Here is an 18581-nt window from a genome sequence, read left to right as displayed (position 1 = left end):
TGGGGCAGGTACCCAAATCAGTGAATCAGGTGCTGAGATTAGTCTAATGGTTTAGTGTTAAAAGACTTAAAAATAAGGAAGTACATGTGGTTCTCTGGGCACTGAGATCTGGTAAAGAGAGAAGAAAACTGATTTCCTTGATGGAAGAGGAAAATTGAGGCAATTCATATGGCCTAGTCTCACCAGGTTGGTGAAGCAAGGTGCAAACTCATACGTTAAGAGTAGGGCAGAGATAGGGATAGTTTCAAAAAGAGCTAATGGGTTTTGAACAGGTATTGAGAGAGTATGAATGGACTATGAGTACACATATCTGAACTCTAGCTTGAGGGCCTATTTGAGGTTGGAAAATATGAACAAATAATGCAGGCTAATGGTTCCTAAGTTTTGGTTAGTGCAAGAACCCTTTTGATAAAAAATGTAGTCTTACATAGCTCCCTTCCTCCCTTCTCCCATCATATCTCAACGGTAAAAGTGAATCTGCTTTGTTTGAGAAGGAGTAGTGGACCTTTGAGGTGAACTTATGGTCAACTCTGAGGCACATCCGCAGAAGCCTAGAGCTCCAGGGAACATGGTACACACTGATAGGTGACAGGTAGAACTCACAGAAAAGGAAGGTGATATGGACAAGTTAGAACCTTCAAATTATCTTCTGTTTTGACAAAGAAGAGGCCAGAATAACTGCGATCGGCTAATTAACACCAAATCAAGTAACCCTGAGGGTAAGCCCAGGCTGAGGACTGAGTGAATATGGGAAGATCATGTAAGAAGCTAGAATACATGCATAGGAAAGAAATAACATAGGCATTTGAGGGGTTCACATTGAGCAAGAGCTTTCTTCATGAGTCTGGGAATTTAAAAAAGGCACAAAAACAGTGTAGCATATGAGGTTAATTAATATCACGTGATCGATTCTCATCCTGTCTTCATGCCGCCTTTGGGTATGGATAACTTTGAGTCTTGTGTGTGGGTTGGGAAGGAGGTCTGGGGACTAAAGGCACATTCTGCTTCTGGATTTGTGTGGGGGTGTTGCAAGCAGCACCAGATGCCTCGGTGAGTCTGTTGTTGCCTTCACGTGTGGCTTCTAAAGTTCAGTTTGGGTAAATTCATTGTGAGCTTTATTGAAATTACCTAGAGGATCTGTTTTTGCCCCAGATCCAGAGAGCGCTTTATATGCATCCTCCTGGAGTTCGCCTGTGTGGTGAGCCTGCATGTCTGATTTCTTCCTTCCTTCCTCCAAGCATGAGATGATCTCAGCACAGGATAATTGGGGCAGCAAAACATTGACATCAGCTTTGTCTTACTTCACTGTTACCAGATGGTTGTTATCAACTTTTAATTTTTCACCTTCCTCTAATTCTTAAGTGGAGGAATCGTGGAATTTATTGGAATAAAACCTTTAGAAATCTGGGTTTTAAAATGAGAACAAATGTAAAATTTTAAATATTTTCTAAAATTAAGAATTAACTATCATATCCATAGTTTTCTGGACGAGTATCTGGAAATAAAGCTTATCTGACTTATGGTATACAAAGGTAAAAAATACAAAGGATAAAAGTTGCGTGATGTTTCCTTAACAGGAAAAGGAAACTTTTGTCACATTTGTCAAATGGAAACTTTGAGTTATTATCAGTATAGTTCTTAGGAGTAGTTTAAATAGTACTGTCAATTCTACATAAATTTCCCAAGCTTTAGCTATTGTACATTAAGAAATAATTAGATTTCACTTTCCTTAAACTATGTAGTGATAATTTCTCTGTATAAACATGGAGATTTAGACTCAGATAAAGAGAACAGACTGACAGCTGTCAGAGGGCAGAATTGTGAGGGGCTGGGCAAAGTACTTGAAGTGATTAAGCAAAGGGCAAAACCCCAAACCCAAAACCAACCCCAAATCACCTCACAGGTAACAGTATGGTCACTACCACAGGGAAAGGGGGATGGAGGGAAGTTCCATGGAAAGGAAGTTCTTCCATGGAACTTCCAAAGGGATGGAGGGAAGTTCCGAATATGCCACTTCACCCTATTAAAGCATATAGAGCTTTAATTTATTTAGGTTAACTTGTTACTTTATACAGGGGTGGGCTTCAAAGGCTGGGATTTTGTCATTTTTATCATGCCTCCATTCTAACTTGGAATGTAGCATATGCAGAATAAGTTATTGATGGATAAGTCAGTGATTTATAAATCCAGCATGTACCAAACACAAGTTAGTCTAGCACAATGCAGTTTTCAGTGGTGTTCTAGAGCCAGTTTTTCTGTCATGTTCAGTGACATTGCAGTGGTTGCTTGTCATCCGCCATCTGGGAGTCTCTATCTCACACAGATTGGCAAACACTGCCAGTAAGTTGTTGGTACTGTTTTCCGGAGAGGTGGTTTTCAAGCACTTACCAGCAATGCCATTGCGCTTAATTGTAGATCATAACTTATGATATGGACTGTAAAAATGGGAAAATAATTTGTATGTTCCAGAATTTAATTGATATAATTGTTTTTAGCTGGAATTAGTTGTGCGATGTATTTATAACATACAGGATATTTGCTTTTCTTATATTCACAATTTTATTTTTGTTATGCATTCTCATTTAAAAATTCAAGTGTAAATTACTCCATTTCCATTATTAGATTTCTGGGTACTAGTGCTTCAAGGATAACCCTTTACTTTTATGCTTAATAAATGGCTTATTGCTTATGATACGTATCAAGGAATGGAAGTTGCACTTAAAATTATATTCCTGTGAATTTATGCTATCTAGCTACTTGAACATTCTTGGCCTATTTATAAAGAAAGATGCTTTATTGAAAGTGTTTTATTTTTCTCTTTAATAATGGTATGTAGGGAATGGCAGGTTGGGAAGATAGCCTATTTATAAACTACTCTGGGAATTTATGAGAATTGTAGTTGACAATCAAACCAGAAATGAAAATAAGTTAGTGGATTGACACGGGGCAGGCCTTCAAGTCACGATCTTTACTTTGAGTCATTGTAATAGCACTATATGTCTTAGATTAATAGTGTTTAATCTTTTTTCATTCATTTTTAAAAATAAATATTGTTATGGGCCAGGCACTGTTCTAGGTGTAGGGATATTGTAATAAACAAAGCTGACTGTGTTCCTGCTCTCTTGTAGGCTACACTTTAGTAGAATCAATCAATATATAAGGCCAGGCCTGGGAACTCAAAGAATTTGTATTAGTTACTTTTGTATTAGTTCATATTTTCTCTATGTCTAGATTCTTTCATAGCACGGAGCTTGAGCACCTGACATGTTCATCCTCTCTAGCAGGACAGAAATCCTGCTATTCGTCCAGGTAGTTCATGAGGGCTGGTGCTTGGTAGATACCTGAAGGAAAGTTTTAGGAGGTAATTGAAAGGAAATATATTGGATCACTGTCAAACTAGCAATGATGCTGAAACTACTTTGGGAAGGAAAGACCTCCCAAAGAGGTAAACATCCCAAATGTATATTTCTAAATCTTAATAGGGATTTTCTCTGATTTAGTTCATTTCACTGTTTTTAAACCGTGGAACGGTGGCTGCATGTACTAGCTGCCCAGCGAATAATGCTACATGAAAGAATGAGTGTAACCAGATTGTTTTAACCAACTGCCCTAATGTAGTTTTGATTAAGGTAGGATTTATAACATTTCTTAAATGGTTCGAGTTCCTGTGTCCCGGAATGTGTATAAAGATGAGCTCATCGCTTATCTTTTGCCAAGGAGTTTATAATATGGTAGAAGTCATGAAATGTGTAAATATGTTGTGGAAGCCATCTAGAAATAATTGAAGTGCAGTAGGAGAAAGAAATTTGAAGTGGTAACCCGAAGGTCAGAATTGCCTCCTGCTGAGGCGATTAGAAAAGGTTTCAGTGTTGAGTAGGAATGTAGAACAGGTAGGGTTTGAATATTTGCAGGTGGGGAAGTGGGGGTGTAGAAGGCTGTGGACATCCTGCCAGAAGAGATGTGTGTATGTGGGGAAACGGTTGTGCACACGTGGATCGGGAAGTTGTTCAGTTTGGAGCGAGGTGCCCATGTAAGAGAACAGTGGAATATGGGATTGAAAGGGTAGGTTTGGAAAAACATTTCTTTTTCCTGGTAGACCATTGAGTATTATGAGAAGAGTGGGATAGTTAGAAAGAGGCTTCTTTGTGTCTGTTAGTAGGAAAAATGATTCTCCCTGTATTTTGTCTTTAAGTACATTGGAGATAGGACATGTTGGGCTTCTTGATCAACTCCACTAACTCTTCCCAGCTGTTTGTTTTTCTTTTTTAAAGGTTTTAACAGAACTGAGAAGATGAATTTTTTTCTTGCAAGCTCACCTGAACTGGCCTTGTCTCTCTCTAACCTTGTAAGCCGCCCCGGAGGCTCATGTTTTTGTCTTCCTTGCTGTTGCCAGAGTATTTTTCTAACATACAGCTTCTTGTACTTTATTTCCAATTCTGCAGGGACTTCCTGCTCTCTCGGGTCAAAGTTGACTTTCCTTGGCTTGAGGCAGGAGTCTTCAATGGTCAGGTTTCTGTGTATTCTGTGCTTCTTTTCTCCACACTCTGTATGTCACCTGCAATGTAGCCAGGTAGTTCCCAGCTCTTCTACCTCACCGTGCATTGCCCCACATTATCTGTGTCATTTATTTCCCACTCCGCATCCTGAAAGACCTGGTTCTTGAATCAAGGTAGCCTTCCCTGATTACCCAGGTGGCAGTTAGGACAAATCCCTCTGCTCACTGAGAATAAATTTATATCCAGGCTCCTGCAACTTGTAACTGTTCAGTTACTCTTTCCCACCTAATGATGAGAACCCCAAGGGCAGAATTTTCTCTTACTGTTTTTGAATCTCAGTATTCATCGTAATAATGGTTGGTACATAATAGGCATTTACATACATGTTTATTGAGTGATTACATTACGAGGACAAGTAGGTTTTATAGAACATCCTAGAAATAATGTACTTATAAAATTGTTGTCATGTGACTGCCAAAGTTTTTAGACTTCACCTTTGTGGATGCTTTTAGGAGGAACATAGTAGTTAAGTAAATTTAAGTTCATTACCTTCTTTACTCTCTCATTTATTAGGAAACATTTATGTAGTATCTGCTAGAACGTAATGCCAGTTGTTCTGGGAAATAGAGAAGAGATATGAGACTGTTTCTGCCTTTTCGTATCTGTATACTTAGTTACAAGGAGGATGAACATAGGCAGATGAACAATTAACCTCTTTTTGTTGGGTTTTGGTTGCTTCCTTTCATTTTAATCAATTCAGTTGTTCATGTCGCTCCCTCCGTCATCCACCCTGCAGACTATGGGTCCTTCCTTCCCTTCCTTTGCTTTGAACTACAAACTGCACAGCTTTAAAAACTGCTAATTAAGAAAAAGGAAATATGTGCCTGCTGTCACAAGATGAGAGAGTACAGGTATTTTTGAAGTTTATTTTGCACTGTTTTGTATTTTTGACCTTGTTACTAACATAAACATTGGATTGGTGGGCTACCCTGTGTGTATGCGGAGCCAAGATGGTTTTCTTCCATAAATTAAGAAAAAGAAGAGAGAAGGAAGATGGCTTACACTATAAATGTAACAGTGACACTTTAAAAAACTACTTAGAATTGTGGAGACAAATAATTGTGCAATTACTTGGAGGGACTGAAAACCAAATTGCCTACTTTTAAAGACTGGAACGGCTGGTCTTATCTTAACCATCCCCATCTCTTGTGTGTGTGTTTGTGTGTGTGTGTGTGTGTGTCAATGCCCAATGAAATTTCATCGTGATTTTTCTTTTTTCATAAACATAATCAACACAATAAAGTAGATAATGAACCAATGACTAAAAGCATCAGCATGTTTTCTTCTATCTGTTCAGATCTATGAATAGATTTATCTTTCACTGAACCGTCAAATAGAGGGAGGCAAATTAGAACATACACGTTTATTTAATCAGCCCCCGCCCCCAACTTCGGGCTGATTTTTTTTTGAGTTTTAGAAATACAATTTGTTGTTCAAATGGAAGTAAACCCAGTTCTAAAAGGTATAGTAAAGATGCTAAATAAAAACAAATGGCCTTATTTGACACAATATAACTTTTTCTTTTCATTTTTTCATTTTTCCTTTTCATTTTTCAGCAGGAAAATATATAATGTTATCCTGTATAAAATATTTTAAATGGTATGTTTTAAAACCTAAGTTAAGATTGAAAGGGCATTCAATTTGAACATACGTAACCTAAGATATGGATGTGTATGTACATAAAGCATAAAAAATAGTAAATTTGAATTTTTAATATTTTAAAATTAAATTTATATAATAAAGTTCAAAAATATTCAATGTAGCACCAGGTAAGTCATCACAGAGTGAACACACCCGTTTAACTGGGACCCAGCTGGGGAATTAGGACAACACCGGCAGACTTGACTGTCCCAGTCACTGTACTTCCTCTTGCTCAAGAAAGCTCCTTGTCCTGATCTGATACTACCAATAAACTTTTTTTTTTTCTGTTTTAGAAGTGTTCCTTAAAATTTTTTTCTTGTAAAATTTGCACAATAGAATAATATCATTAATCATTTTTCGGTATATGACTCATCGGCAAGCGCCTTCCCAACATCTAGCTCCCGCACATTGCCATCGATACCAGGGGAGCAGCTGTGTCCTTTAATCAGTCACCCCTTCCCCCACACTGGTGGGTTTGGTGGATAGAAAGCCCTTCAAACTGGTTCCTTTGTTTTTGGTCGTAGCCCATCATCCTTTGAGCACTTCCTTACTATCTTGTATAGGGTTTTCCACGTTAGCCTGTACTCCTAGCGCCAGCCATGGAATCATCTTTTTCTCCAAGGAATGTTCCCTTGAGTTGGGGACTCTATTTGGGAATGAATATTGGGGTGCTAGATCTTCTAAAAGGTAGTTAGCATGTATGTATATATTCATGTGTGTGCATATATATGACACGCGAATATATGCATGTGTGCACACTTTGATATTGTGTATACATGGATATATAATATAGAGGCACATATTTTATATGTGCACACACACGTGTGCACATATAAAACATGTAATAATGTATCTACTATATATATAGAAAAATATATACAAATACCCATCTTATATTTATTTTTTGTATCTTTAGCTGTCTATATCTATCATCTATCTAAATAGCCCCTCCTTTTTCTACCCAAACCAGGAGCTATTCTGATATCTTCCATTTTCATATTCTAGTTTATTTCTGACATTATTATGAATTTGAAATACAGCTAGGTTGATTTGATTTGGATTTATTTCACTTTAGGATTTCCTTCCCATTCTTCTTGTTTTATATTTTTCTTCTTGAGTATATGAAACATTGACATAGTTCTAAAAATCAAAACTGTACAAAAAGTGTATGGTGAGAATTTTTACTCACCCTCATTTCTCTAAGCTGTTCTACTCTCTCATTTTCATCATGTTCCCATCCACCCCTTGAAAGGTGTACAATCTCATTAGTTTCACATTTTGTATCATCTTCTTCTGTCTCCATTATTTTATACAATTAAAAAAATAACTCATTTTCTCATTTTTCTTTTATAAGCACAAGGTAATACACAGGGTCCAGCACAAATAACCCTTTTTAATTACAAAAAATCTTTTATTACAAAACCATAAGCATGTAATTCTGTAACATAACAACATCACACTCAAGCACACCACATGAAATTTCAGGCGAAATGTTCAAATTGCTGTCCATCTTGTGCGAGACATTCACGTACTCTACCAATGGCACTCAAAGGCATTACTGCTGCCAGACCCTGCATAGTCTAAGTGTATGTTATGTGTCTAAGGGTATGTTCTAACATACCCTGCTATGTTAGTTCAGAGATACCCTTGTTCTTCTTACACCTGTGTGCTACAGTTGATGCTGTGAGCTCCTGCGTGTGGCTCCCCTTTGCTTATGCTACTGCTATTCTCTGGCTTTGGGTAGAAGCAGTTGATTGTAACCTTCTGGTATATCACTTTGAAGGCTTAAAAGCTAAAATAACATCTCAGTTCTGGTCATGGTAAGCAGGTAGCAGTCTCGTAACACCGGGATGTTGCAGACAGCAGTTGAAGTAACTCTCCTTAAACACATAAAGTAGTCTGAATATTCAAGTGTCTTTGTGAAGGCCATGGCCAATGCAGGAAAGCTTTCCAGTGAATAGGAGGGGGGTCAATGCTAGTTAGGTATTGATGGGTCATAGACAAATGTAGCGTGTTGTGAATATAGTGAACAATCGTAAAATGTAGAAAATTTTTTATTGTTTTTTCAAGTTAATGTCTAAGTGTCTAAAACTAGCGTTGGATCAATTTTTGTTTTCCTTTATAAAGATATTTTAGGAACTGAAAGGAGAACAGCATATTTTTTACATTTTATCACATTTCTTTGTAAAAGTGCACTTGGTAATTCTAAACTTTTAATATATGCTATTTTTAATGTATTTTAAAAGAAGCTTCTAAAATTACAGCCAGAGTTTTTGCTATATAATGGTGCTCATTTAATGTTTCTGAAAAAATTATAAGTAACTCTTGTAAGGAAACTCTGATAAACTTTATTTTGTTGGTGAATGCACCTTTTTGCAGTACTTTACATCACTCCTAGTTTCTACTATGGGGTTGCATAATATCATCTCTGAATAACAGATTTTTGTTGGTAATGGAGATCTGCTGGGGTTGTAAATGCTCTCAAACAAGCGATCTATATCACAGTGACAGTGCAGTGTTTCTGTTGATCAGTGACATGAGAGATACTAGAAATCATTTGAAAAATGCAAGGAAGTTGTTGCAGTGCATTTTCATAGCAATATACATGACAGTAATTTAGATTATAATTACCCTGTTGGTGTCAGCTGTGCTTACCCACCCTTCTTTTTACAATGCTGACAATGTTGTTTTCTTAAAATATTGTTATTATCATTCAAACTATTTCTTTAAATAGGCTCTACATATTGTATCATCTTATTCATCCTCACAAGTCTCATCACTTAAATAATAGGTACTAAGAATGCAGGAATTATAATACTAAAAAGAAACCGAGACGGTTCATTTATAGTCACTGACAGATAAAAACCCAGACATAGAGATAGGCACATACCCCTGAGCAAGCATATGCACACACTCTCTTATAACTATGAAAACTGAGGCCTTTTGAGTACTTTGGCTTTATTTTCATGGAACTTTTCTGTTTTCTGCAGTTTATGTACTAACAATTACTAAGCGAATGTTTGTGGAGAAGGATCTTGAATCTAGTAACTAATGTCATACAAAAATCACTTGTAGTTTCAACCTCTTCTTTCAGTCTCCCAATATTTAAAAAGTTACATCTCTAGAAGTTGTAGATTTTGGGTCTTTATGTTAAATTCAGAAAGCAAATCAGCATTTTAAAAATGTGATTAGAAGACAAAACTTACCTGCAGTTGAGGATGTTGAATGGTGAATTGTAATATAGGCCACTTTTCAGGAGAAACAAAGTTTGATTTCATGTTTTGAATAACAGTTTACAGCAGTTGGAGTAATGTTTAAGAATATAATTTTCGATTTCTGTGATATCTCTGATAATCCAGGCATACTTTTGCTAAAAGCAATGGCCCTGTGTGCCACACTTGACTGGGGACTGAAGGTCACTGTCCTGGCCCACACCAACATGACATTGTGCTATGTCATTGTGCTTCGATGTCCTGCAGGGCACGCAGACTTTCTAGGTTTAGCTTTTTATTTATATTATTTAAAAAATCAGGCTATCATATAATGATGGATTCTCCATGGTTATGTAGAAATCATTCAATTATTTGAAAAAATGAAAATCTTTCACCATTTTCCACTGGGAACTTGAGGTATGGTATATTTTTAATTTGTCATAGATAGGGAATTCCAAATTACTTTGCAAACAAATAAATAAGATGAAAGAGTGAGGATACATACACTTAATAATAATTTTTACTTCTGAACTAACTTGACATGTAGGCGTTGAGGCAGATACGGAAGAATCTGTTCTAAGATGAGTCAAAGGAAATGGTTACTGTTGCCTTTAATGCAAGAATATTTGGTTTTAGAGAAATAGAAATGATAAGGGAAATAAGTATGAAAGTGAGTGTTACATTTTGTGCCTTAAATACATTTAATAAAGAATCTGACAAGTGATATATGGGCTTTACTTTCTGTTCTGCATTTGATATTTTAGAATGAAATTTACTACGGGATTAAAAAAGATTTAAAAATTATGTTGGATAAATATTCTTCTAATTTTCATGATATCAGGCAGACATCCTTATCTCAGTAATGTGTTTGATACCACAGGGGATAAAGCTTTCTAAGCATTTTCATCTTCATGGCTAATGGACTTGTAGATATGCAGGCGTGAGTGTCCTTGCCTTCTCTCTTCATACTTCCCACTTCCTTTGAAGTTGTATAAAATGAGAGAAACACAAGAAAAGCTGTGCTTAAAAGGAATATTTCTGATTTTTCATGTAACAATATTTTCTCCCCTCAATTTTCCTTTAAGCCTGTATTTTGATAGTAATATAATAAAAGAGGGGAAATTGTGCTAAAAACAAATTTCCAAATTATCTGGTCTCTACCTTATGTCTTTAATTTGAAATATTTCCTTCTGAGTAATCAATTTCTTTTCAGAATTTTTTGACTTTTCTTTCATATTTTAATCCTCAGTCTATGTATACCTTCCGTTTTATTATGAACCTATTCATTCATTGGATGCCAGGCCTTTTCCAGGGGCTGATGACATAGTGATGAATTAGCAGAAGCACACACGGCCCTAGCAGATGTCTTCTAGTGGAGACGATGGCATCACGTAGAGGTGCTGGCATGTGCTGACAAGACTCCTTGCTCCTAGCAGATTGGCTCCCTAGCTCATTGCTTTTCTTCCTGCTACTACCACAGTCATTCTTACTGACTTCATCATTCACATAGATGATCCATCCAACATTCCGTACTCTTATTTCCTCAGCTTTATCACTCCCAGTAATCTTTGTTTTTCCAACCAGTCTCAACCACCTGTTGTCCAGTAAAATATCAGCTCCAAATATGGTTTACAAACATCATTTCATGAGCATCATCTGTCTTTTCTATGTGCTTAAATATTCTCACTTTAAGAATTCTGTAACCCTTTTATTCCTGACTGGTGTGGCTCTGTTTTTCAGGAGTAGCCTGCAAACCAAAAGATTGCTGGTTTTCTTCCTGGTCAGGGCCCACATTTGGTGTGTAGGCCAGGTCTCCAGTTTGGAGCATGTGAGAGGCATGCGGTCAGTGACTCTCTTGCACATGGATGTTTCTCTCCCTCTCCTTCTCCCTCCCTTCCCCTCTCTATAAATAAATAAAACCTTTAAAAAAAAGGAATTCTATAACCCTTTTAGAACTATTAATCCATTGACTCTACCATTTTTAAAAAATGTTTACTGCCTCTGCAATCTCACCATGCCTTTACTCATCTCCTTATGGACCTTAGACACACAAGCCTTTGTTCTCTCGCATAAACAAACCATCAGTTCACTGGCCTCTTCACATAACCTCTGCCCTCGGTTAAACCCCCTGCCTCTTTGTATTTGCACTTCAGTGTAGCATGCAGCTAGGAGGAGGCATGTAGCACAGTGACTGGCATTTCCCAAATGACCACGGTGACCAATGAACTTGTGACCTATATCTGAACAGATATCAGAGTTTGTCAGTGCACTTCTTTACTTTCTGAAAATGATTTCATATCTTTTCTTCTCATACTTCCAGTTCTGCATTTTTCACTTTTAGCTGATTTTATGGCTGCTTCATCACTGAGAGCGTCGAGGTAATAGAACTGCCATACCTCACTTCCAAATCACCAGACCTAACGCTGCACCCAAATCTGTTCTCTGGTTCTGCTTTTGCTCTTCTTACAGTGATACACTTTCCCTGCAACTGCATAAGGTCAGTCGTTCCTCTTATGTAGTAGCTCACATCCTCTGTCACCTCACTCAATGGTTTTTTTGACTCTTGTTTGTTTCACTGCATCTGTAACTATCCTCTGCATCAGCCATTTCTGCCCTTTTGCTTGGTCATTCTCATCAGTATGCAAGCATGGTAGGCCCCTCCCACCCTTGCCCAAATTACCCCACACCTGCTGCCCCAGTTCTTTGCCCCCCTTAACAGAAGATTTCTTCAGAAGTGTTGGCCATTCTTTTTTTGTTTTGTTTTGTTTTGTTTTCCCCCTCAAGTTCTGATCAGGCTTACCTTCAATCTACCCACCACTCCAGCTGGTATGGATAAGGTCAGTGATCAGTAGATGGGTAACACCGTTCGTTTAGTTGTTGAGACCAAAAGCTTTGGCATCATCTTTACATTTTCTTTCTTTCTTTCACACCTCACATCCAAACTGTCCACAAATCTTGTCTGATCCACCTTCATGTTGAGCAATTCTCCTGTCTTCCGTCACTGACATCTTACACCACTACCGTCAGCTCCTGACCAAACAGTGTAATAGCTTTCTAGTTGGTCTCCTTGTTTCATGTTTTGCCATTTACAGTATGTCGCCACATAGGACTTAGAATAATTTAAAAAAATGCTTATTACATCTTTCCTATGCTCAGCACCCTTTAATAGTTTTTCATCCACTCAGAATAAAACCTAAAGCACTTACCATGGTTTGCGGGATCCTATCAGTGGCCCACAAACTTTGTTTTAAACAGTCAGGTTGTAAGCATTTTCGGCTTTGTGTGGCATAGGGCCTCCGTTGCTGCTGCTTCGTCTTTTTCCTCCCTCTCTCCTGCGCTTCCTCTTCCTCTTCTTTTTTTCAAGCTGTTAAAAATGTAAAAAGCATTCTTAGCTCAGGAGTGATAAAAAACAACAACACTAGGCTTGCAGACTGTAGTGTTTCCATCCCAACTCCAGTGTCAGAAGCCTGCCTGTTGTGCCTGTCCTTGCCGTCTCTGACTGTCCAGTTCACTGGGATATAGATGCACCTTCTTGCTGTCCTTGAATATACCAAGTGAATTCCTGCCTTAGGGCTTTGTATCTGCTCTTCTTTTTGCTTGGAATATCTTTCTCCCTCTTTATTTTCCTCTCTGTTCAAATGTTATTTTCTTAGGAAAATGTCATTTGCTCAATCTTGTAACTCTTGACATTCCCTATCACCCACTCTCCTTCTTCCCTATTCCAGTAGATGGCACTGCATGTTGGCGTAGGCCGAAAACTTAGGGGCCATTTTTGTCTTTTATTTTACCCCGGGTCTACATCATGTGAACAGGACCTGGCACATAGTAGGCGTTCACCATAACCTCTAAACAATCATTGTAAAAGTTATTTTTACACACAGTGGGGCATGTTTTAAGTCAGGAAGCTATTGATCCGGGATTCAGTTTGTGGCTCAGAGAGAGCCTTCTCTGGAAAGTTAACCTCAGCCCAGATCTCCCTGGTATCTAGGAGTAGGACTGTGCGAGGATGCGCAGCGATGGCGAGGTCTGGGCAAGAGGGAAGTGTGTTAGAGGCAGGGGTTTCAGGTGAAAATGCAGAAGGTTTTAGGCAGTTTATTGCCTAATAAATTGTTCGAGCTAGAAACACTTAATATGGCTGAGATAAAGAAGTATTTTTTGCCAGTGAGTATGGTCTGTTTTGCTCAGTGTTTATTGGAAAAATCTCCTTGCTACCCCATATAAGATGTTCACCTTTAACCCTATTTTGTAGCCAAACACACCAAAAAGTAACAGCTCTGCTTCTATGCCCTGAGCTAAAATGGTCATGGAGAAACTGACAGGTCAGTCTTGGTCTTTACTGTGAATGGAACCATACATTATGTACTCTTTTTTTGTTTGGCTTCTTTAACTCAGCATAGTTATTTCAGATTCATTTATTTTGTTGCATTATCAGTAGTGAAAAAAATTTTATTGTTGTGTAGTATTCCATTGTGTGGATATAACCCAATTTGTTGATGAATATTTAGGTTGTTCCCAGTCTTTGGCTATTATGAATAAAACTGTTCTGAACCCTGTATGCATCATATATTTACTCCTGCTTAGTTAGCACTTAGCTGTGCAGTTGCTGAGTCCTGTGGTCAGTGAATATTCTTAGCTTTAAAAAGAGATGGTCAGAACTCTTCTGGAAAGCCGCAGTGCCACGTTACTTGGCAAGGGTCCTGTAGCAGAGTTCCAGTGCTCCACATCGCCACCTTTCTAGGGAGTGTGTAGTGTTATTTCATTTGTTTTAATGTGCATTTCACTTGTTTCAATTTGTATGTCCCAGTTGGTAAGTGATTGTGAATGTCATTTCATGTAATTATTGGCCATTTGTGTATCTTCTTTAGTGATTGTGCTGTTTTTGTCATTACTGTTGGGTGGCAGGAGTTTGTTAAATATTCTGAGTACAAATCCCTTGTGAGATACATTTATCATTGGGAAAGGCAGTCTGTCTCGGGCCCTGAATATACAGTGTATATAGTTTTTGGTTTTGCTAAGAATTCAAGGCTTGAATGCTCTTCACCCGGGCCATCTCTCAGGGTTGCATTTGCAGTGTGTAGCCTTAGAAGTAAAGTTTTGATTGTCAATGAGCAAGCAAGCCTGTTAGGGTTCACTACAAAAACGGTGTATCCCCCAAGCTCACTGTTCTTCTGTATAATGCAGTCCCCTGCCTATGCAGGTATCCATCATCCGTCACCCTGCATCGGGGGCCTGCATCGTCCCTGTGGGAGTTTGTGGGTTGGGGATCCAATATGTGCGTAGTCAAGTATTTTGACTCTATCTTAGGATTCTTGTGTTTTCTATCAGCATCCGTGAAACCTTAACAGGCTGACTTAGCTTGTAGGCAGGGTGAAATCTCAGGCTTTTTATGTTGCTTGGAGTATTGATTCTAATAGGGTCATCCTTGTATTGAGTTTTGGTTTTTATTTTGAGTGTGCCTAAAATATTTGAAAATATTTTCTCTAAGAAACACTTTATAGCCTTTTATATTTTTGATTTGAAGAAGTTGTGTTAATTTGCAACTTTTGATATTATGTTACTATTTTTGTGGATACCATAGATTGTGAATTTACAGATTTATGGGCAGAAGTAAGGGAATCATCCTCTCATAGTAAGACCTCGAGGAGCTGTGTACAGCTGTTAATGTGAAAGGTGAGGTTAATGTAATTGCTATTTTAATGGATAATCTTCACACAGTATAAATTAACAAATTCTTTTTGACTTCCTTTACAGGGAAGCCTGAAGAGAAATCGGCAGATCTCACCTCAGGAATTCATCCATGAACTGAGAATGGGGTCTGCAGATGAGAGACTTGTCACGTGCCTGGAGTCACTGCGTGTATCTCTGACTAGTAACCCTGTGAGGTAATTCCTGTGTCTGAGCATCATCAGGGCATGCTGCTGAGTTAAATAGTAGTTATCAATCTGTCATTCTTTTTTTTTTTAAAGATTTTATTTATTTATTTATCTTTAGAGGGGAAGGAGAGAGGGAGAGAAACATCAATGTATGGTTGCCTTTCGTACGTCCCCTGCTGGGAGTTGGCCTGCAGGGAACTGGCCTGCAACCCAGGCATGTGCCCTGACTGGGAATCGAACCGAGATCCTCTGGTTCACAGGCCTGTGCTCAATCCACTGAGCTACGCCAGCCAGGGCTGTCATTCTTATTTAATACTTTTTCTATAATTAAGAGCCTGTGTACCTCACCAACTAGTTAAGGTAAGTGAATACATGGTATTTATATGCATTAAGAAATGTAGTACCTCAACAACTAGTTAAGGTAAGTGAATACACGGTATTTATATGCATTAAGAAATGTAGTGTCAGTTGTAATTTTTATTTATTACTGACTAATACATAGACTGTGGATTTAAAAAAAACTCACTTTTTTCTTAGAATTTTTAAAAACTTAGGTTATTTTTCTAAATAAAATAATCATGATCAAAAACTACTAATTATGTGATTGCATTTCACTCAGAATTGGGGATTGCATATATATTGGTTATTCCTGTTGAACATAGCCAAAAGTACCATTAATTTACTTTTTCCTTTATTGGAAATGGTTGTATTAGATTAGTATTACCAGAGTTAGCAAATATAAGTACAGGATGCCTAGTAAAATCTGAATTTTAGATATGCCTATACTTAGAAAAAGTGATTTTCTGAAAGCCAAATTTAACTGAGTGTCCTGTATCTGGCAGCATTGCTATAGGGGTGTCCCTACATCAATTTTTAGACTTTCTAGCTGAGTATATTCTTAAAATTTTTCAAGCAGCAATTATAAAATATCTCAGCAGTTATAGAATTAGAATTTCACAGTTCCAAGGGTCTAAAGTAGATCACTTTTAACTTATTGTATAAAATGTCAATGCTTATTTGTGCATAGGAATGTAACTTTATGTGTGGACATGACCTTTGTGTGTGTGTGCATATATTCTGAGGGCTAGAATGACAAATTATGATTGGTTTTTAATATGTAAAATAGTCTTTTTGACATTCTCTCTGATTGTTACATTTTTTGAAAATTCCTGTAGTTACCTTATAGTATGACAACATCTTTGACAATACAAGTATTTAAAACAGAAGGGCTCTGTCTGCTAAGTCATGAAAGTGAGTGAGGTTTGACCAAGGAATATGAAGAACAAACAAAGAATATTTATTATAGTTTAACTTTATCTTTATTTTTTCATATTTTGCCACTTCTAATCTGTTTTCTAGACTGTAAAGTAATAGTGGACATGAGAACAAGGACTTCATATTTCTTATTTATGTCTCTTTACTAGACCATGCTTAGCACATAGAAATGTTCGTTAAGATTTGTTGATTGAAACAGTGAAGTTTGATTTTAGCCTTCAGAAGTGTTAACCTTGACTAATGTTAGAAACTAAGTTGAATTACTAACTTATTTAGAGGTATAGTCATATATGAAGAGCCCTAGTTTCTAGCTTAATCTGTTCTTGTTAAATGTATTTATTCACAAAGTAATTATTAAGCACACACTACTTTCCAAGTACTATGTTAGGCGTGGGCAAAGCTGTTCTGGTACTGATTCTATGGAGTTGAAATGTAGGAAAAGCGATTTTGGGGTTGATGGGGAGATACACTCATTTTTCAAGTTATCTGGTAGGGCACTGGGAATATTCTTGGCTTCTCAATATAATTAAAAGTAGACTTTACCTTTTCTTCTTTATCTTCATTGTTTGAGTAGGTGAATGTCATAACAAAAGAAAAACTGAAAGGGTTTCATGTATAAGTTTATGCACAGTACTATAGTACAGTTATTTTTTGTGATTTCACACAAAGACACTGGGGAATAATGCTATATGTCTCTTTCATTTGAACCTAATTTAAATAAAAATCAAATTATTTCCCCAAGAATGGCTTGTTTTAGAATACACTATCAGGATCCCACAAGTGATGTGGATATTCCCTAAGAAGTAGTCTTTTTAATAGAAAAGAATAGCAAATCTTTTGGAGATTCTTTTTTCTGAAATCATAGCACTTTATGTAGACAGAGAGTTGACGAATTGAGAAGCTACTCAAGAACATTTCTGTGCTTAGTGCTCTGATTACAGGAAAGACTTAGCTGTACACGTAACACTTGAAATTATGCCTATGATCCAATCTTATGCACTTTGCTGCCGTTACTATGTATCTGCTGATAGTCACTTATTCTTACTTTCTTTTTTATGTACAGCATGTAACTAAATTTCAAGAGAGAAAGAATTGTAATTTTTGTAAGCTTTTAAGATCATTGTTATGTGGTGCTAGTGAGAAAATTATAGTTTAAACTTTTTAATATCTGCGAATAGCGTTGCAAAAGAAACAAGGAAACTGATTAATGGTGGCTCTCCAATGCTGGCGTCAGGATTTACTTAATTCAGAAACCAAGGAGCAGGTAGGAGGTGCTACCCCTTCCCCCCAGCTGGTGTGCAGTATTTTTAGAGCCATTTGTCAACTTCTGAAACTCTGCCTAGGAATTATGAGCCATATCCACATTTTACTATCCGGATAGTTAATTATGCAAAAACTAGTGCATTAAATAACAGATTATTTGGCTTGTTTTATGAAGAGTTGATTTGAAGATTACAAAGTTCTTCTGTTTGAAGTCTTATTGATTATTCAATATTCTTGGTGACACTTCTGCGCTAAAAGACAAAATTGCTTTATTTTTGAAGCACTAGAGAAGAGAGTAACTTCTTCAAATGATCAAATATTACTTTTAGTGGATCTTGACATAGTCAGCAATTACATTTAAGCTATCAGACACATTGACGTGGAAACGTAAAAAGGTAGACACTAACATCATTATGATTGATATCAAGCATTTTAGTCCATACCCATCTCTGCATATAGCAAAATAATTCTAGAATGCATCTTCATTTTCTCAATTTGATGCAGCTGTCAAGGATAAGATTTCTGTCCCAGAAAACCCAGTCTTATCAGTTCTTTGTGTTTTGTGACTTTAGGCATTTTTTTCCCTTAAGGTTAACATTTTGAAGTTTACAAGAAATATTTTCTCACTTACTTTATCTTTTTGTTAGAAGATTTCTAAGGAGGTTTTGGAACTAAGTTTGATTAAACTATAACTTCCAGAAAATCATTTTAGAAAAGTATGCAGTTAAAATGTATTTGTTTTCCTCAAAGCAAGTAAGCAG

The 18581-nt window shown here is 37.1% G+C and overlaps 1 protein-coding gene across 2 annotated transcripts in view; it reads left to right on the top strand.

The window, feature by feature from the left end:
- Positions 1-18581, top strand: part of DIAPH3 (diaphanous related formin 3) — a 475029-nt gene that overhangs the window by 83689 nt on the left and 372759 nt on the right. For both annotated transcript variants that reach the window (XM_037038667.1, XM_037038668.1), the window contains one exon: positions 15161-15291. In XM_037038667.1, the coding sequence (XP_036894562.1) occupies positions 15161-15291 (131 nt within the window). The remainder of the gene's footprint in view (positions 1-15160; positions 15292-18581) is intronic.

Source organism: Sturnira hondurensis, unplaced genomic scaffold, assembly GCF_014824575.4.
Source record: "Sturnira hondurensis isolate 20B ecotype Veracruz unplaced genomic scaffold, ASM1482457v3 Scaffold0024805, whole genome shotgun sequence".
Taxonomy (NCBI): Eukaryota; Metazoa; Chordata; class Mammalia; order Chiroptera; family Phyllostomidae; genus Sturnira; species Sturnira hondurensis.
This window is presented reverse-complemented; position numbering and strand designations above follow the sequence as displayed.